The following is a 16,943-nucleotide window of genomic DNA, read 5'->3' on the forward strand; positions in this document are numbered from 1 at the left end:
GCACGAACAGTTATCGAACATAACCTCGAACAGCCGAATTTTTATCAAATTGTTCGTGTTCGCCGAACGGCTCGAACACCGCCCAAAACAGCTCGAATTTGAGATTGGCGAACAGTTCGAGTAGAACAACGCTCATCTCTACTGCATAGTAATATTAAATGAAGGAGCAAAATGTGTAACTACAGTTTTGTTTTTTGGCCAACACAAGAAACATTTTTTCTTACTTACCAATCAGAAGAAAAGAACATCTACATATGAATGGACAAAGAAAACAAAATAGGAACATGCAACAAAGTGGGACAAAAATAAGTTACTGAAAAGTCAGCTTTATAAAGAAAATCATTTATTAACCGTGTGAGGCTACTGTGCATTTTTATAATGCAGGAAGTCCATTGTGCAATTCTCATAGACTGGAATCCATAAAGGTTACTATGTTCATGTAGTGATTTATTGTACTCAAACAAATCACACACTAGCCACCTGATAAATTCCTCTGTCCAGAATTTAAACTACTGATTTGTGTTTAGCAGAAACATTGCTTTGGGCATATTATCTGAAAAATTGGGTTGGTCTAGACAGGTAATTGCAAATTGGAAGTATTAGAATATATTCAGACATTGTAGATTTGTAGCAAATTGCATACAAATAAACTGCAACAAATTACAGTACAATAAAGGTGTATGGGAATTAAAGGGAATCTGTCAACAGGTTTTTGCTATGTATTCTGAGAAATTCACAAAATGGGAGTCCAAATTTATCAATCACCATGGCCCTTCAAACTTAAGGATTATTATGTATTCCGAGAGTAGAATACTGTAGGGGCAGAGAGCCTGTTTGCAGGGATGTGTCACTTACTAGGCTGTGAGCTATAGTTTCAATACAATCAGTGTTTTATCAGCAGGAGATTATTACTGCCTGACTAGATGTCAGTAGCAAACCAATCCAGTTTATCTGTGTAACCCTGCCACCACCACTAATTGACAGTTTGCTGACAATGCATAATGTACACAGGAAGCTGCCAATCAGAGGTGTGGGCGGGTTATACTGTAGCTATGCTACATCTAGAACAGATAAAATAGAGATCCTATCAAAAATGCACCAAGTAGTCCAATAAGTGATACATCACTGGAATCAGCCTCTCTGCCCATACATCATGCTGTTCTCCAAACCTGCTGACTGATTCCCTTTAAAAAAAAATCTAATCACATGCAGCAGAAAAAAACTGCACGTTTTTGAACATTACTGCATATTCTCAGAACCACAACTTTTAATATTTGTTATGTGTTTGTTATTTCATCTAATCATACCCTTTTGGAAACTGCGATAAAATAGGCAATATGTAAAATATACACAGGTCTTAAATAATTTAGCCCATGGTATTTTATAATTAACTTTTTTTATGGCACAACATGATTTATAATTTAAAAAATAATATTTTGTGATGAAATACAATACTGGAACATGCATTGAAATGGTTTTAAAACGTAAATTTAAATGTGAAATTTATCAAATATGATAACAGCATATATTTTGATCTAGAAGTTTGATTTAACAATATGCCTGATTTCTTTTCTCTTTTGAAATGACAAGGAAAAAAATAAAAAACAGAACCATACGTAAAACATTTCTAGACTAAGCAATTTTAAAAAAATAATACATTGTCATAAATAAATAAATATGCTGTATAAATAATAGCATAAGTCTTAAAAATGTGATTGCAATGTATTTCTGAACTCTTGCTGTTTTTTCAAGAAATGTAATTGCATTTATTTTAAATATATTTCAAATGAACTTAATTGCTTGACATTCCAATGTTTGGTCTGTAAAGGTGATAAAGCAGGTCAGAGGTCAAGATCCAACAGTGGAACAATAGAAAGTATCTTGGGTCATCGTACATATGCATTTCACATAACAAGACATTACCTTTTTTGTAACCTTTTAAGGATTTGGAACTTGTGCTTTAAACAAGATATTCTGTTATTCTAGAGATACGTGCAGATCAGGCTTAGCAAGTCTGGTATTGCACACAATGTCTTGTAGATTGAAATAAAGTCATAAACACTGCAGATCTCACAGTCATACACAAGTGTCTCTGGCAAACTTGAGATGCAAAATCTTGGTCCTGCTGATAAACGGGTAGGCGGTGCAGAGGCATCCAGCTGCTACTATCAAGCCCAGACTGCACCACGCACAAAACAAAGACCAGCTGTATCCATGTTCCACATCAGTTGGAAGCCCATAAATAAATTTTGGCAGGCGGTTTAGATCATAAGCGACACTTGCTGCGTATGTACACAAAGAAATTGTACAAAAGATTCCTGAAAACAAATTAAATAAACAAAAGAAGTTAGTAAAAAAAAATCATTCAAAAGTTTCTTTGACTTTATTTTGATCTTTACTAGATCAACATTTAATTTTACACACTGAATTTGAATAACTTATTAAAATTACAAATTAATATTTTAAACATAATCTAAATTTGAGGATACATAAAACTGTCATTTTATTATATAATACAGGAGCACATTATCATATATGTTATAATGGTGTGGCATTAAAATATAATGCAAGATGATAATGTAATAGTGAGGAAGGTTGTAACCTTCCCCCGGCACTGAAGAAGTTAAAATAACATGTTCCCATAGTTAGATCTCTCTGAACTGCTGTTGGGTCAAGTTAAGGGGTTAATTTCAGTGGCACAGTCAGTGGAGTAAGGGGGAAACGTAGTGACAGGGATAGACAGTGGGCATGTCTAGAGGTTAGATATAATTCCTTGTGGGGCTGCAGTACTTTTTATCAGCCATAAGATGCCACTGCTGGGCACAGTTGTCAGTGAGAGGCAAGGCAGTTGCTAAGCAGATGGATTAGTGGGTGGTGCCTCTGGGTGTGCTAACAATAGCTGCAGCCGTTATTTTGAGTTCAGTTGAAGCCCTGTCAGGGACGTGACAGGAATTCTTACGTGCGGACGTCCAGGGAAATTGGCTGCTAGGGTAGACGGGGGCTCTCTACCCTCAGACAGTGAATCCGTAGTGTGGATATCTCCTCTTGCAGGAGTCCCATTAGCCGGCCCGGAGAAATTCAAAGGAGGTATTGAGAACCCGGGGCACTTCTAGTCTGCAGGTAGCAGAGGAAAATGGTACTCCAGGATAATCCGTGAGGGAGATAAAGGATCTGGGCACACTGTCGCTGGTGAGGAACCGTCTCTTAGGCTAAGGAATAGAAACAGAGAAATGGTTCACCTAAAGAGGGCACCAGGGCTGAAGATGATTTTAGCACCTGTACGGGAGACAAGAACCTGTTGGGCCTTATCCAATCTAGCAGACTGTAAATATTGTAATTACTACTTTCCCTCAAGTAAAATCCCAGTTATGGTAAATAACTTTGTGTCCTCTGAAATTATTACTGCCCTGGTCCCAGAAGAGAAATGTCTGTAGACAGCCGCGACCGGATGGTGTGAAGTAAGTGAAGAATGTCACATGCACAGCTACACATCAGAGGGAGGACACGAATTGTCTGTAAGGTGCCAAAGCGAGCAAGGGCCACAACTCGCCCACGACTACCTCTCTGGGGCACCTTACATTAACATAGTCTTGATTGTAAATGGGCAGACATAAAAAAAGATTCTGTCACTTCCCCTATAAAATTACATTATAATTAGTGATGAGCGAGCATGCTCGCTACTGCTCGGTGCTCGCCCAAGCATCTCACTGCTTGAGATGCTCGGCACTCACCAAGTATTTCCGGGGATGCTTGGGCAGGAGCTCGGGTTCCCTCCCTGCATGTTTGCCGCTCTGTAGAGTGCCAATCAACATGCAGTGATTGTCTGCCACACACTGTAATGCTGCAGCCATGTTGGTTGTGGCATTGTAGTAATTGGCTGGCCGCATAGCGTCATCAGGTCTATATCGGACCTAGCGCTGCCATGCTCGTCACAGTCTGCGGTGCTGCTGATCTAGGGAGAGATTTGGCTGTTTATTAGCTAGTGTAGGTATTCTACAAGATTCTCTACATATCCATCTCAACTAACAGTCCTTCTGAGGACTAATCCAGCTGCAGAGATATCAGTGCTAGGCAGGCAGGCAGGGTATATAGCAGACTGCACATAGCAAGAGGGTCCATTCCAGTTCTGTCTGCTGGTGCTTTTACAGACATTTGTAGAAATAGCCCCAGGTATCAGGGACCAGGAATATATATTTTTTTATCTTAATCCTGATTATTTGCTTAAAAAGCAATCCAGGGAACACCGTTTTTCTGCGCCATTTGCTTGTTGGGACTGCAGAATACAGCCAGGTCCTTTCCATATTACAGCGCTAAAAATCTAGCTATTTAAAACGGAAGTTTGTCCGTCACATGGATCACATAGAATTGAGCTAAAAATATTGCCATTTCTGGCCTCCATTTTGTTTCAGTGTGTCAGCGAATTTATTGATACAAGGTCGGCGCTGTTAAAAACAGTTACCTGCAGGCCAGCTATTTAAAACTGTGGTTTGTCCGTCACACAGATCACATATAATTGCGCTGAAAATTCTGCCATTTCTGGACTCCATTTAAATTTTGTTGCAGTGTGTCAGCGAACTTATTGACACCAGTTTGCTGTTAAAAATAGTTACCTACAGGCCAGCTATTTAAAACTGTGGTTTGTCTGTCACACGGATCACATATAAGTTTACTCCAAATTCAGTCATTTGAAGTCAGCGTGGAAGATATTGTCCTCCATTTAAAATGGGCAAGGTGCGTGGCAAGGAACAGGGAACTGGACGTGATGGTGATGGTGCATGCAGAGGCTGAGGCCGTGGGCAAGCTGAAATTGTGCCACAACAAACATCCACATTTTCTCGCTCAACCTTCCTGTCCCAATTAATAGGGGACCCTAGAACACCACTATTGAACACAGAGCAGTGTGAAAAGGTTATTGGTTGGATAGCAGATAATGCTTCCAGTCACTTAACCACCACCACCACCCTTTCTTCCACATGGTCAAGTCTTAGTAGCCGTGTGTCTGGACCGCATATTCCTCACCCTGATCCTCCTTTCTCCCACTATGCCGAGTGTACGGAGACAACTGATCCCACACTTGGACACTCCAAAGAGCTGTTCACTTTTCCATTTATATATTCGGGCCTCTCGCCTGGTCCACTTGGAGCGGGGCAAGAGGAGATCACAAGTAGTGATGCCCAAATATTTGAGCAGCCACAGTCATACAAAGGCGAAGGTGGGAAAGTGTCACAAGAGGTGGACGATGATGAGACACAATTGCCAGAATGTCAGGAGGAGGACCAGGGTGCGGAAGTGGAAGACAAGGTGGTGGATGATATAATATCTGACCCAACCTGGTAGGAGGACATGCAGTGCAAGGACACAGGGGAAGGGAGGCAGAGCACCCCCAACAGGCAGGAAGAAGCAGTGTGGTGGCCACAGACAGAAGGCGGGCAACTGTTCCCCGTAGCACCAACACGACGGAAGTTACAAGTACAACTGTTAGGTCTTCCCGAGTCTGGTTGTTTTTTAAAGACTCTGCTGATAACCACAAAAAGGCCATTTGCACCACCTGCCAGTCTAGCATCAGCAGGGGTAGCAAAACTACCAGCCTGACCACCACCAGCATGATCAGGCACATGGCAGAAAAGTACCCGACTTTGTGGGCCGAACCCCAGGGACCAGGAAAGGAACAGTGTCTGCGGGTGACACCACTGCTTCTTCCACTGTTGTACGTGCAAGCCAATCCCTTGTCCATAGTGCATGTGAAGATGCCTCCTGCCCTGCACCTGTCGTTGCACACTCTCAACTAGCATCATCATCAAGCACGTTCTTGTCCCAGCGCAGCGTTCATTTGTCCATACCCCAGAGCTTGGAAAGCAAATACGCAGCCAACGCCCCACAGGCCACATTACTAAATTCCCACATTTTGCAACTGCTTGAGCTCGAAATGTTGCCTTTTAGGCACGTGGAGACGGAAGCTTTCCACAACCTGATGGCATCGGCCGTCCCTTGGTACTCGGTCCCCAGCCGTCACTATTTCTCCTGGTGTGCCGTCCACGCATTACACAAGCACATGTTCCACAACATTAGACGTGCCCTCAACAATGCAGTTACTGGGAAAGTCCACCTAATCAAGGACAAATGGACAAGTGCTTGTGGGCAGGGACGGCATATCTCGCTGACGGCACATCCAGTTGGACCTTGGGACAGAACACATCCTCCCGACGCCAAGGATTGCGGGACCTAGGTCAACCAGGGTTGCCCCCACAGTCTACAGCTCCTGCACCTCATCCTCCTCAGTCTCCTCCTCCTCTTCAGCCTCCATCTCCAAAATGACCACATCAGTCACAAGCTGGAAGCACTGCAGCACTGCCTCAACATAGCGGCAACAGGCTGTGCTTAACCTAATATGCTTAGGTGACAAACCACACAATGCTGAAGAGTTGTGGACAACTCTGAATGAGCAGGCTCATCTGTGGCTGACACCGCTGAACCTACAGCCAGGCATGGTCGTGTGTGACAATGGCCGGAACCTGGTGGCAGCTCTGATGCGAGCTCACACATGTACCATGCCTGGCCCATGTGCTTAACCTCGTGGCTCAACGGTTTCTCAAAACCTACCCGGAGCTGCCGGAACGGCTTGTCAAAGTACACCGCTTGTGTGCCCATTTTAGAAAGTCAGCAACAGCTTCCGCCGCCCTTGCCGTGCTTCAGCAGCATTTGCAGCTTCCGGCTCACCGACTGGTGTGTGATGTCCCCACGTGTTGGAACTCTACTTCAGATGTTGGGAAGGATTTGTGAGCAGAAGAGGGCAGGTGTTGACCTCCAGCATCAACAAGGCCGTCGGTATTCAGTTCAGTCTCCACACATAAGACCTCAGGAATGGACATGGATGTCAGACATATGTACCATCCTCCAAAACTTTGAGGACTCCACCAAGATGGTGAGCGTCGATGATGCCATAATTAGCTTCACCATCCTGCTTCTCTGTCTTCTGAAACGCTCTCTGCTCACAATCAAAGAGGATACATTGCAGGAGGAGCATGATGAGATGGAGCAAGGAACCATACAGGGTGATTACACACAGCCCAGCCTCATCTCATCCCAATGTGGATTGGATGACAATGAGGAAGAGGAGGAGGAAGAACAAGAGCTAGTTTCATGCGCTATAGATGGTACTACCTGCATAACTGTCATACTGTCTGTTCAGCGTGGATGGCCTGAGTACAGGGAGGAGGAGAAGAGCATGGTCAGTCGTCCTCTTGGTGAGGACATGGAAGTCTTGCCTGTTAGCAGTCTGGCATGCATGGCTGAGTTTATGTTACGTTGCCTTTCCCATGACCCTCGCATTCTCAAAATTTTGGGTGACAGTCATTACTGGTTGGTGACACTTCTAGACCCACGCTACAAGGAGAATTTTCTATCTCTTATTCCTGAGGCGGACAGGTCAACAAAAATGGGGCAGTACAAGAAGGCCCTTGTTGTCGAACTATTAAAAAAAATCCTATCTGAAAACCCTGGCGGCAAAGGTGTCAGTTCGTTGGACAACCAAGGAGTACAGGCGAGAGAGACAAAACTTCAATCCAGCAGAGGCACGGGAACACTGTCAAAGTTCTGGGATGGTTTTCTCAGCCCCTCCCATCGCACAGGCCCTGAGGCGCGGGGTACTCTCACAAGGAGTGCAAAGTTTGGGAAGATACTGAGGGAGTACCTTGCCAACCGTACCAACGTCCCCTGTGATTCCTCTGTGTCTTATAATAATTGGGTATCCAAGCTGGAGACGTGGAATGAACTGGCTCTCTATGCCTTGGAGGTCCTGGCCTGCTCTGCCGCTAGCGTTTTATCACAACTGGTTTTTAGTGCCGCTGGTTGAATTATAACTGATAAGCGCATCCGTCTGTCAACTGAAAATGCTGACAGGCTGACTCTTATAAAAATGAACAAGGGCTGAATTGCGCCAGACTTCTCAACACCACCGAATGATAGCAACGTAACCTAAACTCAAATCCAGTGTCTTTTATTTGGAGGTGTATTCCCATGCACCTTTTCACACCCACACATGGGTATACACTTCCTGATTTTGGCCATTTGCTCTTGTTCATGATGCCCGTAAGAAAAATTTTTTATACAGTATGTTCATGTATACCCCCAAGGGGTAAATGTTTGTCAGTCCATACACTTGGTGCATGGGCATTACAAGTATAGGAGACCCGCTCCTTTCTAATGGTAACATTTTTTATGAGTCCCTGCTCCACTTCTTTTCCATGGGGCATTGGAGTGCCTCCAAATTTTTGGCAGCCCTGGCATTCACTGCATAGGCCAACACTAGGAGACCCACTTCCTAATAATGGGAACATTTTTTCATGAGGCCCTCTATGTCTCTTCCAAGGGGCATTGGAGTGCCTCCAAACTTTTGGTAGCCCTTGCATTCACTGCATAGGCCAACACTTTGGGAGACCCACTTCCTAATAATGGGTACATTTTTTCATGAGGCCCTCTACATCTCTTCCAAGGGACATTGGAGTGCCTCCAATTTTTGGCAGCCCTTGCATTCACTGTATAGGCAAACAGTATGGGAGACCCACTTCCTAATAATGGAAACATTGTTTTCAGCAGGCCCTCCTCTAAGTCTCTTCAAAGGGGCATTGGTGTGAGTACCAAATTTTCAAAGGAGTATTGGGGTGCATCCAAATTTTGGGCAGCCCTGTCATTCACTGCATACGGAATAACAGTATAGGAGACCCACTCTTCAGTAATGGAAACAACAATGTATAGCCTGCTGATGGCTCACTAAGAATAGTGAGGGCTGACTGCTGGCTCTTTAAGAATAGTAAAGGCCGCCTGATGGCCCTATAAAAATAGGCTTTGTGACTTTCAGAATCCCTTCTTCATAAATGAAACAGGATGTGTCTGATGATGTGTCACAAACCACATGGCCAGATAAGGTTGTAAAATGTTAAAATTACATTTCCCGGTGAATGCGTTCTTCACAGTTGAAAGCAATGCAAAAATGCATCAAAAACGCTACGTGTGAACATAGCCCAAGGTGTGGAGGAGTATTTTTGTTTTTGGTTATTTATTTTGCCTTATATACAAGTCATTACCCTGGAAAGAATGTTCCTTAACATATTTCCCAGGAAAATCCATTTTGTTTTCGTTTTTGTATGTTTTATTGTGAGTCCGTAAAAGTGGCATAATACATCTGCCAACATTGTTGACAGCATTGACCTGGGAGTCAGAAATGCTTCCAAGGGTCTTCCCCATGCTGTTCCCATGTCATTTGAGCACTGTTCCCATCAATTTGGGCAATTATTAGGTCCGCTGCAGACCGCTGGGGGCAGCCGCCTGAAAAATGCTCAAGTTTCCCATAGACTTACATTGGGCTTGTTGCTCAGGTCGAGCACCCGAGTATTCCAATGTGCTCGACCCGAGCAACGAGCACCCGAGCATTTTAGTGCTCGCCCATGACCAATTATAATTATAAATGTAATATTCTAATTAAAAACATATACCTATAATATCTAGTAGAATGTAAGCCCGCAAGGGCTGGGTCCTCTTCCCTCTGTACCAGTCTGTCATTGTTAGTTCATTTAATGTAAATGATATCTGTATTTGGTATGTAACCCCTTCTCATGTACAGCACCATGGAATCAATGGTGTTATATGAATAAAAAATTATAATAATATAATTATAGTATTAAGTTTAACCATGCTTGCTCATTGTCTTTAACTACTTTCTGCTTTAAACATGCTGCAATTATTTATTTATTTATTTTCATGGTAGAAGTGCAAGGCAGTTTGGTTGGGCAATACACTTTACTGATTATCAAAGCTGGATCCAGTGAAGCAACCCATGACCGAACACTTTAAGAATTCTAGTTGTTACTCAGGGGCCTCGATAGCATAAAATATCCGAGTCTCTATCCCCAAACTTCTTGCCAGGAGCCCATGATCTCTTGCGACTGCCACATTGAACTGTGTCAACATCAACATGACGACGATACAGTTCAATCCAGTGATGGAGCTGGGAGCCAAAGGTGGCACGATGACGGCATTGCATCGTGCCGCCTCCGTAGGCCTGCTATGAATGTCAAAAAAGGAGACATAGGCTGCTGCGCCAGATATCAGGATTAGCTGAGTATAATCTTTATTTATTTTTATATTATCCGGTTGTGGGGTCCATCACACTATATACCGGGGTCTGCGGGAGACAATGCAGTACATAAGGTGGCTGTGGGACCATCACAAAGTATATAAGGGGCAGTGGGACCATCATACTATATATAGAGACCTTATGTATTCCCCCCCAAAGAAGCTAACGCAAAACGCTCGTTGGGGTACTTGTCATCACCCTACCCAGGTTGTATACTTGACATGTGACTATATTTTGATGTGCTGTTTTTGCATACTACCTTTATTATAATTCTCATATGCACCAGTGTCACTAGATTGACCAAGCAGTATATTTTTTCTAGGATGTTTTTCCTCATTGTAGTACCGACTCTTATGTGCATGCTTGTGTCTGACACATATTATGCTATGTGATTAATGTTTTCTACTTTAATAAAACCAACCATACTGTTTAGGATTCATTCCCTGTGTATTGTATACAGCTCGTTTTCTAACCACTATGAGATCCATTTGTTATTGTCCTTTGTGACATATTATATTTGTCTCAGCTGAGAATTGAAAATAACTATATTTTTATTACTTTTTCTGTTACGTATGTATGGATCTAGCCTCAAAACCTATTATTCCTTTGGTTCGGCAAAACACATATTCACTAAGAAAGTTGTTTGTATGATCTGGATGGATGGGGTCTCTTTGCCACCTTTTCCCCTCTTTTTGTATTTTATTAGATTTTTAATTAATTAAATAAAAACTATTGTTTAACTTTATAGCTGTATCGGCTTCCTTTTTTAATTAAGTTTGTTTATATATAGAGAGAGCTGTAGGATCTCATACTATATATAGGAGAGCTGTGGGGCCTCATACTACATATAGACTGGCTGTGGGGGATATAATACAGTATATAGGGAGCTGTGGGGACCATCATACTATACATAGGAGGCTGTGGAGACTCCTACTATATAAAGAGGGGCTGTTGGACCATCATATAATGCAGACATGGGCTATGGGGACTCCATATATAGGGAGATATGAAGCCATCATACTGTATATAGGGGGCTATAGAATTCTCATAGTGTATAATTAAGGGCTTTGGGGCCATTATATTATATATAGGAGGCTGTATGTTGATCATACTTTATATACTGAGCTTTGTGGCCACTCAGGGGACATTATTTGGTTTAAATGGGGGAATTATTAGTTTTGGCTACTCCTTTAAAGGGGTTGTCCCCTACTTGTACAACCCCTTCTTGATTAAAACGTTTTGCCCTGATAAAATAAAAAAGCTTATACTCCCCTCCCGCGGTGTCAGTACTCGGGGTCCAGGGGCTCGCATGCTGTTGTTGTGACACGTGACGCCAGTGCCCAATTAGCGCTGGTGTCACTGTCCCCACCTTCGGTCAAATCGAACATGAAGAGGAAGTCCGGGCTGTAGCTGATCTCTGACTTCCTCTTCAGGAGGCGGGGACAGTGACACAAGCACTGATTGGGCTCCAGCATTACATGTCACAAGAACAGCACAGCGGCCCCGGGGAGAGCGAGTGCAACACAGTTAGAAAGGCGCCAGCACGGGAGAAGGGTGTTTTTTCAGAAATCCTTTCTTGAAGTTTTAAATGCAAGTACAGTAGGACGAACACTGCACTTCCAGCTTTGCTCTCTCCCTTCTTCCCGCCCACTGCTGGCCTCTGGCCTTTGATTAGGAGGTCACACTTCTCTCTGTGATCTGTCTCCTCTGCTGTCAGTGAACAGGTTTGTTTCATTTGAAGGGTGGTTCATACGCAATGGAGAAGAGTCAGTAACCCCCAAATACATTAGCTAGTTTGACTATTCAACCTTACATCAGGGGGTTAAGTTGAGTGTTATTTAATGTGTATGGGCATTTTTACTATATCCAAAATTAAAAACATTTCAACATCTTGTTTTAAGTGACAATCCAGGAGCAACTGGCAAATTGGATTCCTTCCCACACTCCAAAGACATACCGATAGTGATCATTTAGATTGTGAGCCCCATTGGAGACAGTGATGATGATGTCTGTAAAGCGCTGTGGAATATGATTGTGCTATGTGTGTAATTTAAGTAAAATATAGGCAATGCAATATCATAGAATTAATTCAATTGAATTTGACTTAATTTTATCTGAATGTTATACCTGTCATGAGAAAAAGTAGTCCAGCCACATGCTGTGTAAGGCTCTCTTCCCAAAAGAAACTCACTGCTGCCACTATACATCCACACAGGAGGACAGCAGCTGCCATACCCAAAAATCCAGCTGTAATTCTTCTTAAATCTGTCCAAGCAGAAACATAAAAAAGTGAGTTATCTTCTCTTCTTCAGCGGCAATGTAAAAGGTTGGCAAAAGTTCAGTCTTCCTAAGACATTTCATTTGAGAACATAAATGAAAAATAACAACAAAGTGCTTTAATTCCTTCTGTATATTAAAACATCAAAAACCTAGGGAAAACTATGAATTATTTTACTGACTGTTCCACTAAGTGGGATTAACTTTTAAATTATTTAAACTGTATTTTCTCCCTTTAATAAAAAATAATATTAAACCAGATAGCATTACTCAACATGAATCTTTTAGTCTATGTTCTCACAATGAGTTTTTATGTTTTTTTTGAAGCTGCGTGTTTTTTTCCTGCGTCAAAAATGCAGAGTCTTATAGTTCCAGCAAAGTAGATGGGATTCATAGAAATCTCCTGCCCACTGTGCTTCTTAATTACGCTGCAGAAACTCACCTGCTATGAGTGTTTCAAATCCACAGCATGCCAATTTCTCTTGTGGGTATGCTGAGTTTTATGTGAATATTTTTTCCATTGACTTATATTAGATGCAGAAAATCCGCAGGTAAAAAACACACATGCATTTTTAGAGCGTTTCCACGGCAGAAATAAATCAAAGATGCATGCAATCTGCACCTACGTATACAAAAATCAGTGGAATTAAAATACCAGGAAGTTTCTAAAAGAAGACAGCTTAATTTAAAGAATGAAACACCAAGCAGAGACAAAAAACATAGCGTCAAAAACACGATAAAAACGGATGTTAAAAAAACGCACACACAAATGCAATGAAAAAAAACAAGTAACCTTATTTAAATAATAGGTGCAGAATTTCTGCAACATCAAAAACTCACCAAAAGCTCATTGTGGGAATGTAGCCTAAAGGACCTACGGTGTACATGTTTGTCATTGGTCGCTACTAGCCGTATGAAGTCGGCTCACAAGCTGAGTCTGCTCTATTCAAAGCAGATGCCAGTTGTGTTACGCAGCCAGGATCTAACTGTATCTGCAGTGACTGGAGCCAGCTCCCTTCGCTGCAGTTTTAACCATTAGGCCACGTTCAAACATGCAATATTTGGTCAGTGTTTTACGTCAGTATTTGTAAGCCAAAACCAGGAGTGGGTGAAAAATACAGAAGTGGTGATTCTATTATACTTTTCCTCTGATTGTTCCACTCCGGTTTTGGCTTACAAACACTGATGTAAAATACTGAATGTGTGAAAGTGGCCTTAAAGGGGTATTCCCATCTCCAAGATCCTACCCCAATATGTAGTAGGTGTAATAATAATAAGATTCGCAAATACCTCCAATGAGAAATGTAATCTAATTCCACATTCATGTAATCAGTATTTGGTCACTATTTTACTTCAGGATTTGTAAGGCAAATTCAGGAATGGAACAATCAGAGGAAAAGTATAATACAAACACGTCACCACTTCTGCATTGTTAACCCACTCCTGGTTTTGGCTTACAAATGCCGATGTAATGGCTTTACTAGTGAATGTTTCAAAACATACATTTCTATCTTATCCACTTACTTAGTAAAAAATTTTAATACAGCTTCTAGATCTGTCAACTTTCCGGCAGAAATGCTCCAAATGACTATTATTCTTATACCAAAAACTAAAGGAGAGCTTGACCAGATTAAGAATTATAGACCAATTTCTCTCATCAACACTGACATCAAAATTTATTCAAAGTCCCTGGCAAATAGATTGAATAAAATCCTCCCTGAAATAATAGAAAATGATCAAATGGGCTTTATTCAGGGACGACAGACATCTGATGCAACTAGAAGATCTTTAAATATTATAAAAATTATGAGTACATCTCATCTTCCCTCACTTCTCTTGACTCTTAATGCCCAAAAAGCCTTTGATAGGCTTAATTGGGATTACCTTAAATCGACTCTTCTCAAATTTGGCTTTGATAATCAGGTTTTATCTTCCATTATGGCTCTTTATTCAAATCCCAGTGCTAGGATATATGTAAATAATCACGTCCTACATTATCAAAATTTCAAATGGAATGAGACAGGGTTGCACCCTTTCCCCTTTATTATTCGCTCTGGCCATGGAACCCTTAGCTCAAAAAATTAGGACTGACCCCAAGATTAAAGGAATTCAAATCCTATCCCGACACATTACAATCAGCTTATTCTCCGATGATGTTCTACTCTCCTTAACAGATCCTCTTAACTCTATTAGAGAAGTCCAAATTATTCTTAACAACTTTTCCAGGATTTCCTATTCCAAGGTGAATCCAGACAAATCTAAAGTCCTACATTTTAGGATTGATGACACCTTGGAAAATGGCATACAAAATATTTCTTCTTTTAGTTGGGAAGATGTAGCAATTACCTACCTGGGGATTGTATTAACAAAAAGCTTTACATAAACAATTTCCTCTAATATGGAAACCATTATAAATACTACTTCCAATGATCTGAATAATTTCAGTAAATCAGAACAGTCATGGTTGGGAAAGATATTAGCAGTCAAAATGATTACTCTTCCAAAAATTTTACACATCTTTAGATCCCTACCTCCGCCAATTCCTTCCACTTATATAATTAGACTTCAAAATTTGATAAACAAATTTGTCTGGGACAATAAAAGGGCAAGGATCGCAAGAAACATCTTATACAAAAATAAACTTAGAGGGGCTTAGGCCTCCCAAATTTGTTTGGTTATTTCTTCTCTAATCTAATTATGCAGAGCATGAACTGGTTTAAGAAGGATGCGTCTTCTCCTTGTTTAGATTTGGAACTAGCTTTGAATGGTAATTCTTCTCTTCAAGATTTACTTTTAAAGAATTTATTTAATCCATCTATTCCCGAGCCAACTCATCCTATTTTCCTAGCTACAATATCTGCATGAAAAAAATTGGTGAAATCTAACAAGAAATCCTCGAAGTATGATCAAATTAAAAACCTTCCCTTGTCCTGTATTGAACTCCTAAACAAATGGAAAATTCCTACTTCTTGGACATCGGTTGGCCTTAAAAAGATTAAAGACCTACACAATGGCGAAAATTTTGTTCTTTTCAGAGAACTTACATCTAAATTTGAGTCACTACATTTGGACTTTATGGAATTTTTACTTGTTAAAAATGCTATACAGAGACTACTGCTTAGTAAATCTCTTTTGTCTAACAAAGTTGGCCTTCTCTTAAGTAATGTCAACCAAAAAAATTTTTGGAACAATAAAAATCTTTAGAACTGTTTTAACAGCAACAATTTCTTAGATAAAAATTCTCACATGATTAAATGGGAATCTGATCTCAATGAATCTTTTTCCTTATCTTAGTGGGAAAATGGTTTGAAATTTACTTATGCTTCAAATATTTCCATGGCCCTACATGAATCCTACAATAAATTATTTACTAGGTGGTACTATACCCCCATAAGACTTGCTCACATACATTCGAGCCATTCTCCTTTGTGTTGGAGAAACTGTGGGCATAGGGCCGACTTTCATATTTACTGAAAGTGTCAAATAATTAAAAAACTATGGAGCCAAACTTCAGAGTTCATTAACAAAATGCTTGAAAGAGAATTCATAACTACCCCACAGATGGCTCTCCTTTCACTTAATATGGAAAACTTAGATCCTCCAACTAGGTCCATTCTGATTCACATTTTTCTGGTGGTAAAAATTACGATAGCATTTTTTTGGAAGAAAACAATTTCCCCTAATTTTTCAGATATTCTTGATAGAATTGCTACACATAGGTCTTACGAATTTAGATTTGCTATAGCAAGTGACTCTGTTTTTAAAAAATTTCAAAAAAAGTGGAAACCTTGGGATCTTATTTCTCCTAAAATGGTATAATAATTGTAAATTGTATAAGTATTGTACAATTACTTTTGTTCATAATACCGTTAAATAGTTGATTATTTATGACTTTACATGTTTTATTATTAAGAGTTTTATATTTTCCTCTATGTATCACATTCAATATTGTATTATTTACAACTTTAATCTGCGTTCTCCAATTTCCTTTTCCCTTTTTTCCTATTCATTCCTAGTTTTTCCCTTCCTAATAAATATTTACTCCCATCCCTTTATTTCCTTTATTTTCCCTCCCCCCTCCTTTTTTCTTCTTTCCCCCCTTTTTAAATGATTCTTAAAAATTCAATAAAAAATTATTGAAACGCAAATGCCGATGTAAAATGCTGACCAAATACTGAAAGTGTGAACATGGCCTAAGAGTTCTTCTGATTAGTCATGTTGCTTACCCCATGTGCAGGGCATTGCATTAGATTACGTATCCATGGATACGCCCACTCATATAGTGACAGTTACAGTTGTTAGTGATCGTAACCATAGATATCTAAGCTACTGCAATGCCCTGCACACGGGGTAAGCGACATAACCAATCAGAATAGCTAGACTACATTTCTAAATGGAGATATTTTCTTATATTATTATACCTGCTACATCTTGGGATATTAAGGCTACATTCCCACAATGAGCTATTGATGTAGCAGACTTTCTGTAGTATTTCTTTACCTATCAAGTAAACTAGGTTTCTTGTGGTGTTTTT

At 40.7% G+C, this 16,943-nt stretch overlaps 1 protein-coding gene across 1 annotated transcript in view; it reads right to left on the reverse strand.

The window, feature by feature from the left end:
* Positions 1-1,740: 1,740 nt before the first annotated feature.
* TMEM178A (transmembrane protein 178A) overlaps positions 1,741-16,943 on the reverse strand; it is a 190,806-nt gene continuing 175,603 nt past the window's right edge. The window contains exons 3-4 of the mRNA XM_073672554.1: positions 12,260-12,397; positions 1,741-2,318 (exon numbers count right to left, since the gene is read on the reverse strand). Coding sequence (XP_073528655.1) covers positions 2,077-2,318; positions 12,260-12,397 — 380 coding nt within the window. The 3' untranslated portion in view covers positions 1,741-2,076. The remainder of the gene's footprint in view (positions 2,319-12,259; positions 12,398-16,943) is intronic.

This window comes from Phyllobates terribilis, unplaced genomic scaffold, assembly GCF_046119375.1.
Source record: "Phyllobates terribilis strain yellow unplaced genomic scaffold, ASM4611937v1 Scaffold_3__8_contigs__length_932513732, whole genome shotgun sequence".
Lineage (NCBI taxonomy): Eukaryota > Metazoa > Chordata > Amphibia > Anura > Dendrobatidae > Phyllobates > Phyllobates terribilis.